General features: G+C 58.6%; 1 protein-coding gene across 1 annotated transcript; it reads left to right on the plus strand.

Moving 5' to 3' along the window:
- Positions 1–1,540: 1,540 nt before the first annotated feature.
- Positions 1,541–17,157, plus strand: AQP1 (aquaporin 1 (Colton blood group)). The gene is made up of 4 exons (XM_043976308.1): positions 1,541–2,125; positions 16,204–16,368; positions 16,538–16,618; positions 16,952–17,157. The coding sequence occupies exons 1-4, from the start codon at positions 1,736–1,738 to the stop codon at positions 17,129–17,131; spliced, it is 816 nt and encodes a 271-aa protein (XP_043832243.1). The 5' UTR covers positions 1,541–1,735; the 3' UTR covers positions 17,132–17,157.
- Positions 17,158–17,963: the final 806 nt, after the last annotated feature.

The raw sequence follows: 17,963 nt of genomic DNA on the forward strand, positions 1-17,963 counted from the left end.
CCAAGATTGCTCTGATAGAAGCTTCCTCTTTGTCCACAGGAGGCTGCCACCCCACCCCCACCCCAGCCAGCCCCATGCCCAGGAATGGCTACACCTCCTTCTCCCACCCATGTTTTTCTCTCCCCTCCCTCCTCTCATTTCCATTTCTCTTCCATTTGCCTCTATCTCTTTCTTCTCTTTAATAACAACAGCTAATACTCACATAGCACCAACCATGTGCCAGACACTGGGCTAAGTCCTCACAACAAGCCTAGCCAGTGGTGTTCAGCTGTATTCAGTCATGCCCGACTCTTCCTGACCCCATTGGGAGTTTTCTTGGCAGAAAAACTGGATTGCATTGTCGTCTCCTTCTCCAGCTCATTTCATAATTGAGGAAACCGAGGCAGACTGGGTGCAGTGACTTGCCCAGGGTCCCACAGCTAGTAAGTGTCTGAAGCTGGATTTGAACTCAAGTCCTCTTGACTCCAGCCCTGGCACTCTCTCCCCTGCACCGCCCAGCTGCTCTTTAATTTTTCTCCCCTCCCTCCCCTTTCCTCACCCCTCCTGGCCTCCTCTCCCTCCCCCTCCTCTTTGTCTTCTCTCTTCCTCCCTCCCCTTTCTCTTCTCTCCGCCCAGTCTCAGCCCCAGCCCCAGCCAGAGTCCTCTGTCCAGACAGTCTCCCTGGAGAAGGCAGAATGGGCTGCCTTTCTCTGGGCAGGAAACAGGACAAGTGCATTTCATCCAGTGTGCCTGGAGGGTGGGCCTGCAGCAGCCGCCTTTGGGTGGTGGGACAGCCCCTTGTTTGTGGTCATGGGCTTGGCCACCAGGCAGGTGTGTGAGGGTGGAGGTGGGGGGGGTGAGGGTGAGGGGGGGGGCGACTTCTTCAGTTCTCTGTGCCCTCAGCCAGGCTTGGCCAGCCCTGTTCCAAGCTGGGGGGAAGGGGAGGCCAGGCCAGGAGAGGGGAGGGGCCATGGCCTGATTTCTGCCCTGGGGGCTTGGGGAGAGATCTGGCCCCTGCCTTGGGCAAAGGCCTCAGCACAGCCCAGCCTTCTCCTCATCCCCGCCTCCCCGGCACCCCTAGCAGCCTGGCCTGTCCAAGAAGCCCTGTTGCTGGGCCTCCCTCCAAGTAACGGGGCAGCGGGGAGCAGGGTTCACCCTGCCCACCCCCCAAGGGCAGAGGACATCCTGCTGCCAAGGCCTGGCCCAGCCCTGCTCCCGGGGCTCCATCGGGGGCGGGGGGGGGGGGCTGGCACGGAGGAAGGAGCTCTGGGAGGGAGGTGTGCTAGAATTCTTTAGCCTGCACCAAGAGGCCGTTTATGAGAATTTCAGAAAGCCTATTAGAGCTGCCAGCCCCAGCCCCAGCCCCAGCCGGGCCGGCCCCAGCAGCTAGGGAGCCCTCCCTGGTCTGGCTGGGGAGGGAGGGGAGAAGGAGAAGGAAGGAAAAAAACCCCACAGTTGGCACTCACTCAGACAGAGCTCACTCTCCATCCATCTCTCCTCCTGCCTCCTCCTCCTCCCACCGACCGGCCGGCCCCCAAGGAAAGCCAAGCCTTCCTCCTTGTGTGCTACACCCTCTCCCTCCTCCTCCTCCTCCCCCTGCCCGCCCCCCAAGGGCCCTATAAATATCCCCAGAAGGCGGGCTGCTCTCCAGAGCTCTCTGCTCAGGCTCTGAGGCAAGGACGGTGTGCCAAGCGGCTGTGGCCACTGAGGCAGGGCAGGGCAGGACCGAGCAGGACAGGTGGTCGTCACGGGCACCATGGCCAGCGAGCTTAAGAAGAAGATTTTTTGGAGGGCAGTGGTGGCCGAGTTCTTGGCCATGATCCTCTTCGTGTTCATCAGTATTGGATCGGCCCTGGGCTACAACTACCCGGTGGAGGGCAACAAGACCTCCGGGGCCATCCAGGACAACGTGAAGGTCTCCTTGGCTTTCGGCCTCAGCATCGCCACGCTGGCACAGAGCGTGGGCCACATCAGCGGTGCCCACCTCAACCCGGCCGTCACCCTGGGCCTCCTGCTCAGCTGCCAGATCAGCATCCTTCGGGCACTCCTGTACATCATCGCTCAGTCTGTGGGGGCTATTGTGGCCACGGCAATCCTCTCGGGCATCACCTCCGGTCTCCCTGGCAACACCCTGGGGCTCAATGGGGTAAGTGGGGGCCCTGTGGGCTTGTGAGGTCAGGTGGGTCCGGACGCCCTCCCTGACACCCGAGGCTCACGTTGGTGAGAAAGGCCCAGAGGTGGTCACCAGACAGACCGAAGCCTTCCTCCAGTGCTGTCCACAGTCCGGGTTCTTGCTTTAAGAGCCGGCTTGGGTGCAGGATACACTAGCCAGTTGGCCAGAGCCCTGTGCCAGGATCTGGTCTTGCAGAAGGGGGTAATCGGAGGCAATGGTAGGGCTCAGACGGCAAAGTGGGGTGGGCTCCACTTGTCTTGGACTCTTCAGTGGCTCACGGCTCCCTCCACCGCTGGCAGCTCACTGGGGAATTGGCCACACTCAGATACCATGGGGGAGATGAGGGGAATGGGGTGTCTTACTTCCCTGGTGTTGCTGAGCCCCTGGCCATAAAAGGTCCACAGTGCACACACACACCCACCCACACACAGAGACTGGAGGAGAAAAACACCATCTGGCCAAACTGGGTCCAACCGCTGGGGATTTTGAGAACCATTAACCTGTCTGAACTCAGCCTTTCCCCCTTCTATTCCGAAGCTCTGTGTATCGGAGGGGTGGGGCAGGGGCAGGCCAGAGGGATGCTGACCTTGGGATTGTCAGGTGTGCGCCCTCCCCCTACCTCGTCACCTGGGCTTTCTCTGGGCAGAGGTTCCAAACTTCTGCTTGCTGCCTGAGGACTAGGGTCTGAATTTGAAGGAGAGTTGGGTTCAGGTTTGGCGTTGGGGATGTTCTCGTGAGGAGGACAGGGAGGTGGACTGGGGGAGCTGTGCCCCTGTTGGGAATGGAGCATCAGCCCCTGGCTCCCCCGACTAGGAGTGGCATGGGCCAGCGAGGTGGCACGTCTAGCTTTAAGCAGGCTCAGCGAGCAGAGCCTGAGAGACTCCCCAGACGAGGAGAGGAATGCCCCCGGAGCGCCCCGAGGCTTCACTTGAGGTGGTGGTGGCGGGTGGGGGACAGTGGGCGGGTCCCTCCAGCCCCCCTCCTAGGCTAGAGGCTGCCCCTGGGCCCCCCAGAGGGCAGTGAAGTGTGGCACACACAAGCCACAAGCGCCAAAAAGCTGTCACTGAAATCCCATTACAGGACCTGGCCTGACTCGAGAGGCGCCCTGGGTCCGAGGATGATTCCCCTCCTCCCCCAAGGTACGGGCATCCCTCTAAGGTCCTCCCCCAAAGTCCAGAGCCATCATGAAGGGAGGGGTAACCCCACAGGCTGTTTGCGTGCTTTTGGGGCTTTAATTTGGGGTCTCCCAGAGTGCCCCAAAGCCAAGCCAACTGGTGACATGGGGAATAGCCAGCTTTCCTCCTGGTACACCAGGGCAGAGAGCGGCAGACTCTAGAAAGGCCCATCCCCCTGCCCCCCATAGCCAAGCCACATCCTGGCAGGGGAGGGATGAGTCAGAAGTGATCTGGGGAGCAGATAGGGAGTCAGGAGGTACAGTGCAGGGACTAAAAGATGATAGGATGGAGGAGGCCAGTAGAGCTAGCCCTCCTCTTGTAGATGAAGAAATCCAGGGAAGCAGTGACTTGTCCAAGGTCACACAGGCTGTGAGCCTCAGAGCTGGAATATGACCTGGGGTCCTCCCACCTGGCCCAGATCCATCCCTCGTTACACTGGATTGTGGCGCCTCCCAGGGAGGACCAGAGACCAGAGAAGAGAGAGAGAAGCAGGAGGCTCTCCTGGGAGCTGAGGCCCCAACATGGGGATGTGGGGGGGCCATGGGAGAGGTGGGGATTCTTCAGTTAACGAGCCGGGGAGCCTCAGAATGTTTCCAGATGGTGACTGAGACAGGTGTGTGCGTGTGAGTGAGTGTGTCGAGCCTCCGAGGAAGCCCTGGCCTAGGGCCAGGGAGGGGAAACAAAGAGAGCCTGAAGGCTTGTTAATCAAACCCAGCGGGCACCCGCGGCCAACACCTCGCTGAGCGCAGTTATTAAGCAAACGCCCTCCTTCTGGCCCAGGCTTGAAGATTAGCCAAGGCCCCGTTAGCTGGAGTTTGGACTTTAGTCGGAATGTGGGGTCCACCTCCAGGCCAGAGGCAGGCCGCTGGACCGCCGGGGCGAGGTAACCTACCCTGTGGCCTTGGGTAGACCCCGCTCTGTGCACCCCGTCCTCTGTCCATGAGGCACTGGAAGGGACCCTGCCGGTTGCCTTGTCTAACCCCTCCTTTGACAAATGAGGAAACTGAGTCCCAGCCTAGGAAAGCCCCCGGCCAGCGCCATAGGGCTGGGTGTCAAGGCCAGTTCTCAGGCTCTGGGTCCCACTCTGGCTGTTCGTGGCATGGCTGGTGGAGCAGGAGCACTCCCACAAGGCTGGGAAGAGTCAGGGTTAGGGTCAGGCCCGATGGGAGAGAATGCCATCCCTCACTCAGAGAGCCCACAGCTGGTGTCCAGGGACGTGAGGCAGAGGGGCCGTTCCTGAGCTCTGTCCATGAGGTCAGTGAAGTGAGGGGGGCACAATTGTGCCCCAGCAGCCTCTGCAGGGCAGAGCTCTTCTGGGAGGCCAGGAAGGAGGGTGGGGCCGGGCGGGGTGGGGCTGATGGGGTGGGGGAGGGGGGGCGTTATCTAGCCAGGCTCATGGAAAAGGCCCTGAAAAAACCAGCCTGAGCCATCTTGGGCTAGTCTCTCTCCCCTCCCTGGGCCGCCTCAGTTTCCTCTTCTTGGGCAGGGTGATCTCTAGGCTTCCTGGAGCTAGGCTGAAGAGACCAGGGGATGCCCTGGACGGTCTTCTTGTAGCCACAGCCCCATCCTCTCTTGGCACAAGGGCACCTCCAATGACCCTTGCCAGCCTTCCCTGAGGGGCGAGTGTCCCCTACTGGCTCCCGGCTGCACCTCTCCCCCTTTACTCCCTGGAGATCCCAGATGGGCCCAGGCTCTGGACACACAAGGCGGCTGCCCCCTCGGCCTCTACCCGCAGGTCATTTCCCAGGTCCCTTAGCCTCATTTCAATCTCTCCCGGCCACCAGCCCTGCATGCCTGGGTGCTTTGCAGGGAAGGGGAGAAGAAGGGGCAGCTGGGTGGGTCAGCCGAGTGGCCAGATGGTCCATCACAGGGACATCTAGGGAGGAGGCGCCATTTCTAGCTATCTTCCCTGTCCACGCTTCCCTGGGCACTTGGAGGCCAAGCAGATGAGAGCAGCCCAGGGGGCCCAGGGCTGGGTCAGTAGATTGTCTGGACTTGCTCCCAACTTTCAGGAGCTAAGGAAGCTTCTGGAAGCAAGGTCTTGGGACCAAATGGCCGGGCAGTAGGGAGCCAGTGTGATGAGAGAGGAAGGGCGGCTGGGCTGCCTGGGGAAGAGAGGCCCAGAGGTGCTCCTATCCCTGCTGAGGGGCCAGTTCCCCTGCGCCCTGCCTGGCCCATAAGGGCTGGTCACGGCCCGACTGCATTGCTCTAGCCCGTACACTGGCCTCCCAGCCTTCCCTCCGCCTGGAGAACCCTCCCTACTCTTGCATCTATCCCATCCCACTGCTCCTTCAAGGCTTAGCTCATGTTTGGTCTCCTCCTCAAAGGTCCCAGGGCTCCCCGCTTGTCCCTAGCCCAGAGGGTCCTGTGAACATCAGTGACACCCCCTACACACACACACACACACACACACACACACTTCTGTGGCCCCCTCTGGCTCACACGACAGGGGCTGAGAGGATCCTTCTCTCAAGGGTGGTAAGAGAGACAAGATCCAAGTCCATGGGGATGACTCACCCAGATCCCTGGTTCTTAGAGCCACCCCATCACAGGCTTAGCCCCACTAGGAGCCTGAGAAAGGCTTGTTGATTGACTGACGGATCCCCTCTGGGGAAAGGAAAAAAGAGACCAAGCTCATTTCTTTGTAGTGGGAGAGAAGATGCTCCCCCGGCCCCCAGGACACAGAACACTGTAGGGCAGGGCTGGCTTCTCCCCAGGCTGGAGTCAGCCCCATGGCCGTCCAGTTTCCCATATACCTTGGCTTCGTCTCCTAGGAGAGGCAGGGTCCCAGAGGGGAGGAAGGCCCTGGGTCCCCTGAGCCCTGACTGGGCCTCCCTGTCTCAGCAGCACATAGGAGGCCATAATCACTTCATTTCTCAAGTCCCTATACCCCCCTCCGGGTTTCACCCCAAATTCCACAATCCCAACTCCCACGAGAAGCCTTCCTGATTTCCCCTCTCAACTGGGCCTTCCCTCTGCTCAGGGGGCCTCTTGGTAGCTTGTTTGGATGTTGTTTGCATGTTGCCTCCCCTGTTGGACTTTGAGGGCGGAGGGACCAATTTGGCCCTCCTTTGTATCCTCAGCGATTACTTAATGCAGGGCCTGGCAGTTAGTAGGCACTTCATAAATGCTAGTGGACCAACAGCTCTGCAGAAAGATCACTGCCATAGTTCCTTCCAGCTCTTAATCTCCAAGCCTGATTCTAATCGATCAATCAACCTACCAGTCACGTGGCCAGGATTGATAGATTAGGCCCCTCCGGGGGTCTGGGGTCAGGCTGGACCTCGAGACTCAAACACAAGTGAGCCGTTTGTCCAGAGCACTGGGGAGCTTGAGGCAATGTCTGAAGCAGGAGGCAGCGCTGGTGATGGTGGTAGTGATAGCTGACATTTCCAGAGCACCTACAGCGTACCAGCCATTGTGCTCATTGCTTTACAAATATGATCTCATTTGGTCTTCACAAGCCTGGGAGGTAAGTGCTATCATTATTATTACTATTCCCATTTTTCAGATGAGAAAACTGAGGCAGGGAGTGGTGAAGTGACTTACCCAAGGCCACACAGCTAAATTTGAATTTGGGGCTTCCTGAATCCAGGCTTGGCACTCTGAGCACTGCAGTGCCCCTATAGCTGTTTAATGGGGAAGAGGACCTGGTTTTTGCAGTCACAGGTCTGATTCTGCCTCTGACACTTCCCCCAGGGTGGTGTCCCCAAGCCTTGGCCTCCCCCACTCTAAGACAAGGGGACGGTGGCCTGAAGTCCCTCCTGACTCTCCATCTTGGACAGCCCCTTCATTGCCCTGAGCCTCAGTGGTCTCATCTATAGAACAGGAGTGTTGGCATGGGCCTCTGGGGAGGCCGAGTGGGTGGGGTCGGCCCCACCCAGCTCCAGTGGCTACATCCTTTTCCCCTGGAAGGAGCCTCCTGTAGCCTTGCCTTGGCTCTCTCCTCCCGAGCTGGAGGAAGGCATCTGAGAAATTCATTCCCTCATGGTTGGGGGCCTTGTGACCCGACAATGGAAAAACACCAGGGTTGGAATCTGGGCTCAGCCGTCTGCCACCTGCCTGACTCGGACCTATGGGGACCTCGGTTTTGCCATCTATAAAATGACACTGGCTGACCTCTGTGGTCCCTTTCCCCTCTAAGCCCACGATCCTTCCGTGGTCAGGGCTTGATCCTGGCCTAGGCCGGATGGCTTTTAAAAGTGGGATCTGGGAGCTGCAGGGTGCTCTCGTGGCAGGTGAAGGGTGAGTCGTCCAGGGGTAGGTTGAGGGCCAGGGGACCTTCCCAGCAAAGCCAGGGTCCGGGAGCACGAGGCTTCCTTGGAAATAGCATCTCTGGGTCTCTGGGTCTCTGGGAGCCGGTGATATTGGTTGTGACTTCTCACAAGCGAAAGCCCTTCAGGCCACAGAGAATGGAATTTTCTGTTCTTAGAAATATGTGTTTGCAAAAGGCAATTGGAGCAGAGCCCCCTGGGCTGGGCCCGGTGGGGCTATCTCCATCGCCAGCTTCCTCTGTGACACTGAGGCAGTCAGAGCCATCCCACGGACAGATTCTGCCCTCCCTGGGGCTCCAGTCTCCTCTTGGGGAAGGAGTCCATTGGGGCTGGAAGAACTTGGGCAGGTGGGAGGGGGAAGAAGGTGGGGGAGCCTAGCACCCATCAGAATCTCCGGTTGTCTGGAGGAACCCCCCTCAGAGCCCCATCTGCCCCTCGGGCACCGAGCTGGCAATTTCCAGAAAAATTACAGAAGGAAGCAGTAGGAAGTGGTTTGAGTGAGTCAGGAGGTGGGGGGAAGAGTGGGGGGAACTTTCTCCCCAATGAGTCATGGAAGAGCCAACACCCCTGCAGGGGTGGTGGCCGGGGCCACATGCCACACATCTGGAGGCCTCACTTTGGCTCTAAGGACCAAACTCCAGTGGGGGTCAAGGGTAGACAAGCCAACTTCAAAGGTGCCCCTCCCAGAGTCCATGATCCTTCCATCTGTCCTGGTCTGAGCGAGATTCATTTTCAAATGAATCAAGGGAGGTCAAGGGCAGAAGACAGCAAGGAATTGTGGGCCACACCCCAGCTGAGATTGGATTCTAGTGCACACTTTCCCATTAAGACTTGTGTGACTGGGCAGCTAGGTAGACAGTGGAAAAAGCACCAGCCCTGAATTCAGGAGGACCTGAGTTCAAATCTGACCTCAGACACTTGACACTGGCTGTGTGACCCTGGGCAAGTCACTTAACCCTTATTGCCCCACCAAAAAAAAAAAAAAAGATTTGTGTGACTATCTGACCTCAGTCTTCCCATCTCTAAAGTGGGGATGCTATTAGCCAATGAGAGCTATGGAAGTACTTTGAAGAAGAGTTATGAATTCCAGGTGTTCTTATGTCCTCCCTTGACACACCCAACAGCTCAGCCATTAACAATCCACTGACACCTCTGGCAACAAGCATTAATTAAGCACCTAGTGGCTTCCTCCTCTATTGAGCCGACAGGGGTTGTTTTGAGGAGCATATCTGATAACAATAGAAGGCAGTGTATGAGTGAATGTGTGAGTGTGTGTGAGAGAGTGTGTGTGTGCGAGAGAGAGAGAGAGAGAGAGAGAGAGAGAGAGAGAGAGAGAGAGAGAGAGAGAGAGAGAGAGAGTGTGTGTGTGTGTGTGTGTGTTCAAGCACATGTCAAAGCCCTCCTGCCATGGGGGTGGTTGGCAGGCACTGGAGCCATTGGCTGTTTCTGTGTTCCATGGAGGGCACCAAGAACAGAATTGGGGCCCAGAAAGTTGGCAGTTGCCCAGGCCCAAGGCCACTCCCCTCTCCTGGGTGGCAGCTCCAGACACACAGGCTGTATGACTGGGTGATGGCCAGGGCCCTGAGGAAGGCAGGAGTCAAGGCCCATTGGAGCCAGACGGGCATGGGCAGAGCTGCTGGTGCCTTCCAAGAACATGGGCACGAGGCTGGGGCTGCCATTCAGGACAGACTTCCTTGTCCAAGGCTTGCTCTCTTGGAAGGCGTGCTGCATGCCCAGCTGAAGCCGAAGCCACCAGAGTAACTGGCCAGGGCAGTCCCCGAACTGAATGTGTAAAGGAGGGAAGAGGGAAAAAAATGTGAGCTGACAAACTTATTCTTCTCCTCTTTGGCCCTGAGGTGACCCAAGAGCTCTTTAGTGATTGGTCTGGGATGGTGACCCATAATGGTAATGATGGGAGAAGAGAGGAGAGGAGAGGAAAAGAGAGGAGAGGAAAGGAGAAAGAGAGGGAGAGAAGAAAAGAGGAGAGAAGAGGAGAAAAGAGAAGAGAGGAGGGGAGAGGAGGAGAGAAAAAGAGAGGAGAAGAGAAGAGAAAGGGAGGGAAGAAAAGAGTAGAGGAGAAGAGAGGAGAGAAGGGGAGAGGAGAGAAAAAGAGGAGAAGAAAAAGGGAGGGAAGAAAAGAGGAGAGGAGAGGGGAAGGGAGTAGAGAAGGGGAGAAGAGAGGAGAGGAGGGAAGGAAGAAAGAAGAGGAGAGAAAGGAAGGAAGGAGGGGAGGGGAGGAGGGAAAAGGAGAGGAGGGAGAGCCTGCTCGTAGATTGATCTGGGTAGACTAGCACTGAAGGAGTCAGAGGCTGGGGAAGTGTGGGCCCCTGGGGGGGGGGAATGGCTCCACATTTTTTCCATCATAAATGAGCCTTTACCACAAAATGTCGTCTGTTCCTCATTTTTTCCCCATCTGTTTCTGATTGGAAACACTAATTACATATCCCAGGCTCTTCGAGCCCAAACACAGCCAGTGGCCAAGGCAACAGCAGCCCCTCCCAGGCAGGCTGACCACCCCCCCCCCATCCCATGCCTGAGCCCATTGCCAGCCCAGGCAGGGAGAGGGGGGGGCTGAAGCCACTGTCCCCTTTGACTCCCTTCCCCAGACAGGAATCTCTCAGGCTTGGAAATATTAGAGTATCACGAAATCCTGGCATTGGCATCTGACCACGGAGGTCATCTAGTCCAGTCTCTTTTATAGATGGGGAAACTGAGGCTGAGGAAGGTGACGTGACTTCCCAAGGCCAGGAGAGATTTGAACCCAAGTTCTAACTCCAGATTCAGCAGGAATCAGCAAGCTGTGATTGAGCATCTCCTGTCTCTGGAACGCTGTGCGCTAGGGGCTGAGTGTGCAAAGAAAGGGAACATAGAGTCCCTGCCCTTAGCGAGCTTGTCGTCTAATGGGGAATGGGGGAGACAACATGTAGACAACCAGGTGACACACAAGATAAACTGCAGCAAACCTCAGAGGGAAGGACGCTGGGGGGCTGGGAAAGCCAGTAGAAGTCTCGAAGGAGGCTGGAGATGCCAGGAGCTTGTGAAGGGCTTTGAATGCCAGGCAGAGCCTCCTGGAGGTAATAGGGAGCCACAGACATTTATTAAGTAGGAGGCGTGACGTGATGGGACCTTAGTGCCTGAATGGAGAAGGATGGACCCCGCCCCCTCCCCAGCAGATTATGGCAATAGTGCAGGCCTGAGGTGCTGAGGGTCTCCGAGCCCTGCCTCCTCCCAGTTTATCAATGCTCCTCCCCACTCCCTTGATGCCACAAACAACACTCCAGTCAGCTCGGACCCGACTCTTCTCAAGCTTTGGAGCCTTGGGTCTTTCTCATGTTAACTCTCCCATCTCCACTGACCCAGGGAGGTAGTGAGCTCCCTGTCCCTGGAGATGTTCTGGAAGAACAGAGGTCTCAGCTGGGGATGCTGCAATGGCTGGAAAGTAGTGGGGGAGGGAGGGCTGGCTTTTGAGAGGAGGGGGCTGGGAGAGGGAAAAGAGGAGAATGTAGGGGAGAGAGGGGCTGGAGACAGAGCAGAGGGTCAGGGTCACATCACCCCCACTTGCACACGTGTGTGCCCAACGGAGGCAATGGCCAGTGCACTCAGAAAGTAGACAACACGCACATACGCATGTCATACATATGGTCAGGTAACACGCACATTCCTAACTCAGGCTGGATCTGACCTGCCCCATCACCCTCCAGGACAGTGGGGCTGGTGCCCAGGGAGGAAGTGTGGCCAGTGGGCATGAGGGGGCCCTTGGTGCCCTGCCCAGTTTGCTCATTCAGGTCAGCTCCAGTCAGAAATACTCCCCCCACCCCCAGGCTGGCTTGGCCGGCTCCTGGTGCACAGGGCAGAGTTTAGGGGAAAGGGGCGGGGGCAAGCTAGCTCCTTGTCCACTCAGCCCCGTGGGTGGGAGGCAAGGCCTCCTAACATTGGGCATCTCACAGTTATGGAGCACTCAGTGCCAAGCAGTTCTCTTCTCCCTGGAAATTCAGGTGGGGAGGGCACAGTTTACCCCGGGCATTTTCTCTGTCCTGGAGAACGGAGCCTTGCAGAGTTTGGCACTGCCCCATGCTTCTCACCCTGGGCCCCAGGGCCGATGCCCGCCCCACCCTCTGAGTGTCGAGGAAAATAGTGGCACCTCAAAGCAGCCCAGAGAGCCAGGGCCGATGCCAGATGCCTCCCGACTCTCCTCTACCCCGGAGTGGCCAGGTTCCCAGCCTCCTCGCCCCTCCTCTCTGGGACCGGCTCATCGGTGTGACCTCAAAGGAGGTGACCCCTTCCCTGGCTCTCCCCTTCCCCTTCCCCTTCTGTCAAATTGGGATAAGCAGTATCTGCCCCAACAGCCTCCTGTGAGGACCAAGTCAGGCCCCGCAGCTACAAGTGCCTTCTCGTCGTCGTCCCCCAGGCCACACAAGCCTCGGAACCAGACAGGATTTAGACGCATCCCCGTTGGGAGGTGGTTTGCCAAAACCCGAGGCAGCCTGTGGTTCTGGGGTAGCCCCAGCGGGCCGGCCGCACAGGGCAGGAGAGTGCTGTTTGCCTGGTGGGCGAGGCTCCTGCACCGCCCTAGAAGGGTGCTTGGTGCGGCTGACCCACAGTGGGGACAGGGCGGTGACTCCAGAGAGTGCCTCACTAACCACTCAGGTTAGGAATCACTCGGGCGCCTCAATTCTAGGCCTTGCCCTGCTCCCCTTCTTCCCACTAGAACGGACAATGGGGCGCTGGACCCCGAGTTGTCAGACCACTAGCCAAACAGCAGGCTCCTCCGGACCCCATCGCTGGAGATGGGTCTGCAACTCCCTGATCACCCCCCCCAACACGCCAGCCAATCAGAGACCTGGAATTACGCTCCTGCCCTTCCACCTGCGTGCCCCTAATCTGAAAGTGAACCCTGGGGGCTGGGCTCTCCGTTGAGGCGTTATCCGGCTGCGGTCCCTCCGCAGACTTTGGCCCAAGCTGGAGGAGGCTCCCTCCCATACCCGCCCAGGCCAAACTTGCCCCTTTGCGGCGTAGGCAGCGTCTGGGTATCCTCCTGCCACGTGAACCCTGCTCGGAGCAGCCGTGCCCACCCTTCCCCATGATTCTCCCCAACAGAACGGAAGAACTCCGGGGAGGTCTTCTACCACTGCCCCAGGAAGAATCTCCCAAGCTCGGAGCTCAGGGGAGGCTTCCTGGAGGAGGGGTCGTTGAAGTGGGTTTTAAGGATGGCTAAGAATTCAGTGCGCTACGAGGCAGGGTACGGAGGGGCATTGCCGCCGGCCGCAGTGCGGGTGGGGCATGGGTGCGGGAGGCGGCTGGAGGGGCGCCGCTGGGCCAGAAGCAGAGGGGGCTGGAGTCTTGAGGTTCCAGAACCAAGGTCATGTTGCTTCCGACTGGGGCCATTGGCCATTGTCAAGGGACAGAGAGGCTCCAGGCAGGCCGATAACGGAGCCATTTCTAGGGAAAGAGGATAGAAAGGCGGCGGCAGAAAGCCCCCACCTCGGGGGTTAAACTGCAAATAACAAAGCTAGCGGAGGTGGGGGCGGGGCTGCCTTCTGGGCACCAGTCGGGCTTTGGGGACACACCTACTCTAGGACCGTTCTGGGCTCCCTATCTCTACTCTATCAAGCCCAGGGGGCCCCGCCCCTGCTCTGAGCTCCATCCCCTCAGCCGGCGCTTCTTTGCTCCAGAGGGAAGCTCTGCTAACTGAGGGGTGAGGGAGGGAGCTTGGGTAGTGGGGCAGATCCTGTGCCTGGGCCCTGGCCCCAGAGGAGGAAGGCAGAGCCTGCCCCATCCCGGGGTCTGATGAATGACAGGGATATGAGTCACGGCCGCCCAACAAAGAGGGGAAGAGAATTGTGTGGGAAGGTGACTCTAAGTTAGGAGAGGTGACTGACCCGTCCCAGAGCCCAGGGGCCAAAACAAGGCCGGCCGAGCAATGGGGGAAAGCAGGCGGCTGCTTCTGGGACCACCAAGACCAGGGGGGTTCGAGGGACCGCTCAGCTCCTGCATGGGAGGGCCGGCTCTCTGCCCCACTCCTTCTCCTCATTCCAGGTGGGGGTGTCTCCACTTGTCTCTGGGAATGGGCCCGGCCTGGGCCAGGATGGAGCTAGCTCCAGCTGGGAGGGGTCCGGCCTTGCCACAGGGGACCGGCCCTAATGAGCTCACAGCAGCTAAACTTTCCCTCCTGCTTTCCATGATTCATGTTTCTAAAAGTAACTAGGACGGAGCGAGTGCCAGCCAGACTCCACTTCCTATATGTCTCGGAGCAGAACAGAGACTGGGGAGCCGAGAGAGAGACAACAGAGAGGAGGGAGACAGAGACAGGCAGAGATAGAAAGGGAGAGACAAAGAGACAGACAGAGACAGAAACAATGAGAGAACATGGAGAACAGAACAGAGACAAACACAAAACCCACTAGAGAACACCGAGAGTCAGGAATGGAATAGAGAGATGTAAGAGACAGCACCTGCCCGGTGTGAGAGCCAAGTTGGGTATACAGAGCATTAATCTCCCCCTTTAACTTTCCCATATTTATATGGGAAATATCATACCGGGAAGGTGGGAAGGGCCGGCGTTGGCTGGCGCTGGAGCCCCTAGAAATGGGTGGGGGGTGTGGACAGCTCCCTGGCCCCATTAGACTTCAGTTTGCCTCACCGGCACCTTGCTTGTCCCCGCCCCTCGGTCTGCAGTCCACCTCCAGCCCCTCCCCTCTGCGGACTGAACCCCCCCTCGCCCCCCCCACCCCCCCATGGATTCTGAGCTGTCCCCACCCAGATGAGCTCAGCCTCCTCTCTCCCTCTGGGCTCCCAGGCTTCTCTGCTGGCTCCAGATACCCCTTCCACTCCCCAGCCCGAGACGCCAGCTTTATCAGAAGCGATGTGCATTTGGCTCTGGACAGAGCCCCTCCCTCCTGCCCACTGGAGGGCTCTTGGGCCTCTCGCCAGCCAGCCTAGGATGTATTGTTCAGTCGCAGCTGACTGTGACCCCCTCTGGGCTGTTCTTGGCAGAGACCCTGCTTTGCCATTTCCTTCTCCAGCTCATTTTACAGATGAGGAAACTGAGGTAGGCAGGGTGAAGGGACTTGCCCAGGGTCACCCAGCTATTAAGTGTTGAAGGCTGAGTTTGAACTCAGGGAGATGAGTCTTCTTGATTCCAATCCTGGAGCTCTGTGCACCACAGCGCCCCCTAGTCCCCTAGTCCAAGGCTGAACCAGCCCCAAAGTCCCAGGTGAGTTAGTTCATGGCTAGGTGAGAAGCCTGGGCCTCAGGGCCTGCAGCTTCCCTCCTACAAGGCCAGGTGAGGACTCAGTCAGGAGATGGCCGTGCTCACCGAAGCCTCGCCAGGACACAGAGGGCTGGGGCTCTGGTCCCTCTCCCCTGGCTGCTCCCCAGCCTGGATGGGCTGTGAGCAAGATGCTTGGCACCAAGGAGATGGAGCAAGAGAACCCCAGCCTGCTCCGAGACCTAGTCAAAGACCAGCAGAAACTTCTTCAGCAAGGTCCTTCTGCCGAGGCTCAGTGCCAGGGAAGGTCCAAAGCTGAGCTCACACCTCACCTCTCTTCTGGGAGGACACCAGAAGGTGTAGAAGTGTGAGGCTGCGGGCAAAGGCCCAGCTTTGTGGGTCTGAAGGGCAGACAAGCCCAGAGCCGGCTTCCCAGAGGAGGAGGCAGAGATGGGGGAGGCATCTCCAGGCCCCGGGCCAGCATGGGGTGGGGTGCAGAGGGGGAACTGCCAGCTGAGTATCCCCCAGCAATGTTTGGGAGTACCAAAGTTTCCAGGCTGGGACAGCAGGTGAGTAGTGGCCAGCAGAAATAGGTCAGAAGAGGCTTGGCACAGGCCAAGCTCAGGGGGCTGAAGGTGCCCACCAGACAAGTGCTTAGAGATGCCTTGGAGAAACAGGCGGGAGCTCAGGAAAGAGGGAGAAGCAAGAGGAGGAGTCCAATCTCAGGCTGAGGGAGGGGGAGGCCAGACATCAGGTAGCCCCCAGTCGTGAGGAGGGTGAGGAGTGGAAATTCTGGGACTCGGTGGTTAGCCAGGCATTGGAGAGAGTGACTAGCAGGCAAGGCCGAAGTCAGGAGGCCGAGGACAGAGTGGGCGGCACAAGAGGCTGCCTCAGAGGGAGGCGTCTTTTTTAAGAATAGAATTAGGGTTGGAAAAATCCTTAGTGGACGATTGGGCCATCGCTTACATGCAGAAGAGTAAACTGAGGCTCAGGAGCACTTTGCCCACAGTCTCAGAGAGCCGAGTGAAGCAGGAAGCCAGGCCAGAGGCCCAAGGGATGTAGCCTCACTTGGGGCTTGTCAAAAGAGGACGCATTTGGAGCAGCCCCATTGGGGGCTGATGCCAGGAGCCTAGTTGGGGGCCAGGGGAAGGGAACCGCCCTGTGGGAGGCTGCTTCTCTGCCCACACACGCTCGGTACCTCGGGCAACCTGGCTGGGGCGGGGCATGACGTGTTGGGGATCAAGGCTGGACTAAATGGTGCTGGGGCAGCCTGCGAACTTCAGGGGATATTGGGCGGCAATGGGGGTGACTCCCAAGAGGAGGAGGGGCGACAGGCTCCCCCGGCTTCAGGACCCGCTCATCAGGCAGCTCTGCCCTGTCTTCTCTCTCCCACAGCTCGCCAAGGGAGTCAATTCAGGCCAGGGGCTGGGCATCGAGATCATTGGCACCTTGCAGCTGGTGTTGTGTGTACTGGCCACCACGGATCGCAGGCGTCACGACATCACCGGCTCTGCTCCGCTGGCGATCGGCCTCTCGGTCGCCCTGGGTCACCTCCTCGCGGTAAGCCGGCGGTGGGGAGGCCCAAGGGTCTCCTTCCCGCCGCATCTCCCTAAGTCCTCTGTCCCTCACCACCGTCTCCACTCTCTGTGTCTTCTTCCTCCTCCCTTCCCCTCTCCCTTGGACCCCACTGCCCGTCTCCACCCTCTCACATACAATCTCGGATCCACAGATTGATTACACCGGCTGCGGCATCAACCCCGCTCGGTCCTTCGGCTCAGCGGTCATCGCCAACAACTTTGAGCACCACTGGGTGAGTGCATGGCATGCCAGCCTCACTCGGTGGGGCGGCGGGGGCGGGGCAGACAGGCTTCTTGGGTGACTGTGAGCAAGGAGGAGAAGGGGGGGGGGAGAAGAGGAGGGGGGGCTTCAAAGGCCAGATGAGGGGGCAGCGGCCGGGGTCTGCTGTGAGCGTCCCTGTGGACTCTGCCAGGCCCGGGGTGAGGGGGACACCCTACGCCTTCTTGCCCCCCTACACCTTCCGTGAGTGTCCTTGGGCACAGCACTTCCGGTGTCTGGGCCTCGGTGTCCTGGTCTGTGAAACGGGGGCAGCTGCTGCCTCTCTGAAGTGTTTCTCCTCTTCCAGATTTTCTGGGTGGGGCCCTTCATTGGGGGTGCCCTGGCTGCGCTCATCTACGACTTCATCCTGGCCCCTCGCAGCAGCGAGCTCACCGACCGCATGAAGGTGTGGACCAGCGGGCAGGTGGAGGAATATGATCTGGATGCTGAGGACCTGAACTCCAGGGTGGAGATGAAGCCCAAGTAGAGGCAGCCTGCGCAGAGTGGGGGAGGGGCGGGTTTGCCGGGCAGGCGGGAGGGGGGCGAGGGCGGGGCTGGGGGAGGACGGGAAACCCACGTTATAGGCTCTAAGCCGGCTGCCCTGGAGACACGGGGCCCTCCTGGGGCGTCTCAGCTTCTTTCTTTCTCTTTTCCTGGTCTCTTGTTTCTTGAGCTGGTGCCTGGGGTCCGCACGTTAATGCTTGTTTCCCCAAGATTGGGACACAAGAGAGGGAAGAGAGCCCCTCAGAGAGTCCCCCGGGGCCGTGGATTCTACTGGTAGGGCTAGACAGCGGAGGTAGTCGTCTACATCACGTGATGGGAGGGGACCCTGCAAAGCTTTCTGCCCACAATTGTCTCCCCAGTCCACCACCTGCTCCAAATTCTACCATTCCAGGGGTCTCAGATTCCCCCTCTGTGAAATGGGTGCACTGGACAAGATGCCCTCCAAGGCGTCTCAGCACGAATGGCGGGTTTGTAAGCATGGAGAGTGTCGATTTGAGGAGGGGTCTGCAACCCAAGGCTTTGGCGGGAGATGCACCCAGCCCTCCCATCCCCGACATGATCTATGAGGCCCTCAGTTAAGCCATTATGAAATCGTCCTGTCAAAGCATCATTTTTCTTTAGTCACATGGACAATTTCTCCCCCTTGAGGTTTGCTGATGAAGCAAGAGCTTCCAGCCCTCTGTCCCCTTTTTCCTCCCTCCATCCCCTTTTTCCTCCCTCCATCCCCTTTTTCCTCCCTCCATCCCCTTTTTCCTCCCTCCATCTCCTTTTTCCTCCCTCCATCCCCTTTTTCCTCCCTCCATCTCCTTTTTCCT

This window comes from Dromiciops gliroides, chromosome 1, assembly GCF_019393635.1.
Source record: "Dromiciops gliroides isolate mDroGli1 chromosome 1, mDroGli1.pri, whole genome shotgun sequence".
In the NCBI taxonomy this organism is placed as follows: domain Eukaryota; kingdom Metazoa; phylum Chordata; class Mammalia; order Microbiotheria; family Microbiotheriidae; genus Dromiciops; species Dromiciops gliroides.

Bases quoted from the DNA above. Each gene is read 5' to 3' on its own strand.
- AQP1 (XM_043976308.1), top strand. From the start codon at position 1,736: ATGGCCAGCGAGCTTAAGAAGAAGATTTTTTGGAGGGCAGTGGTGGCC. The intron at 2,126-16,203 runs GTAAGTGGGGGC...TCTCTCCCACAG, and splicing joins ACACCCTGGGGCTCAATGGG to CTCGCCAAGGGAGTCAATTC. The intron at 16,369-16,537 runs GTAAGCCGGCGG...TCGGATCCACAG, and splicing joins CCCTGGGTCACCTCCTCGCG to ATTGATTACACCGGCTGCGG.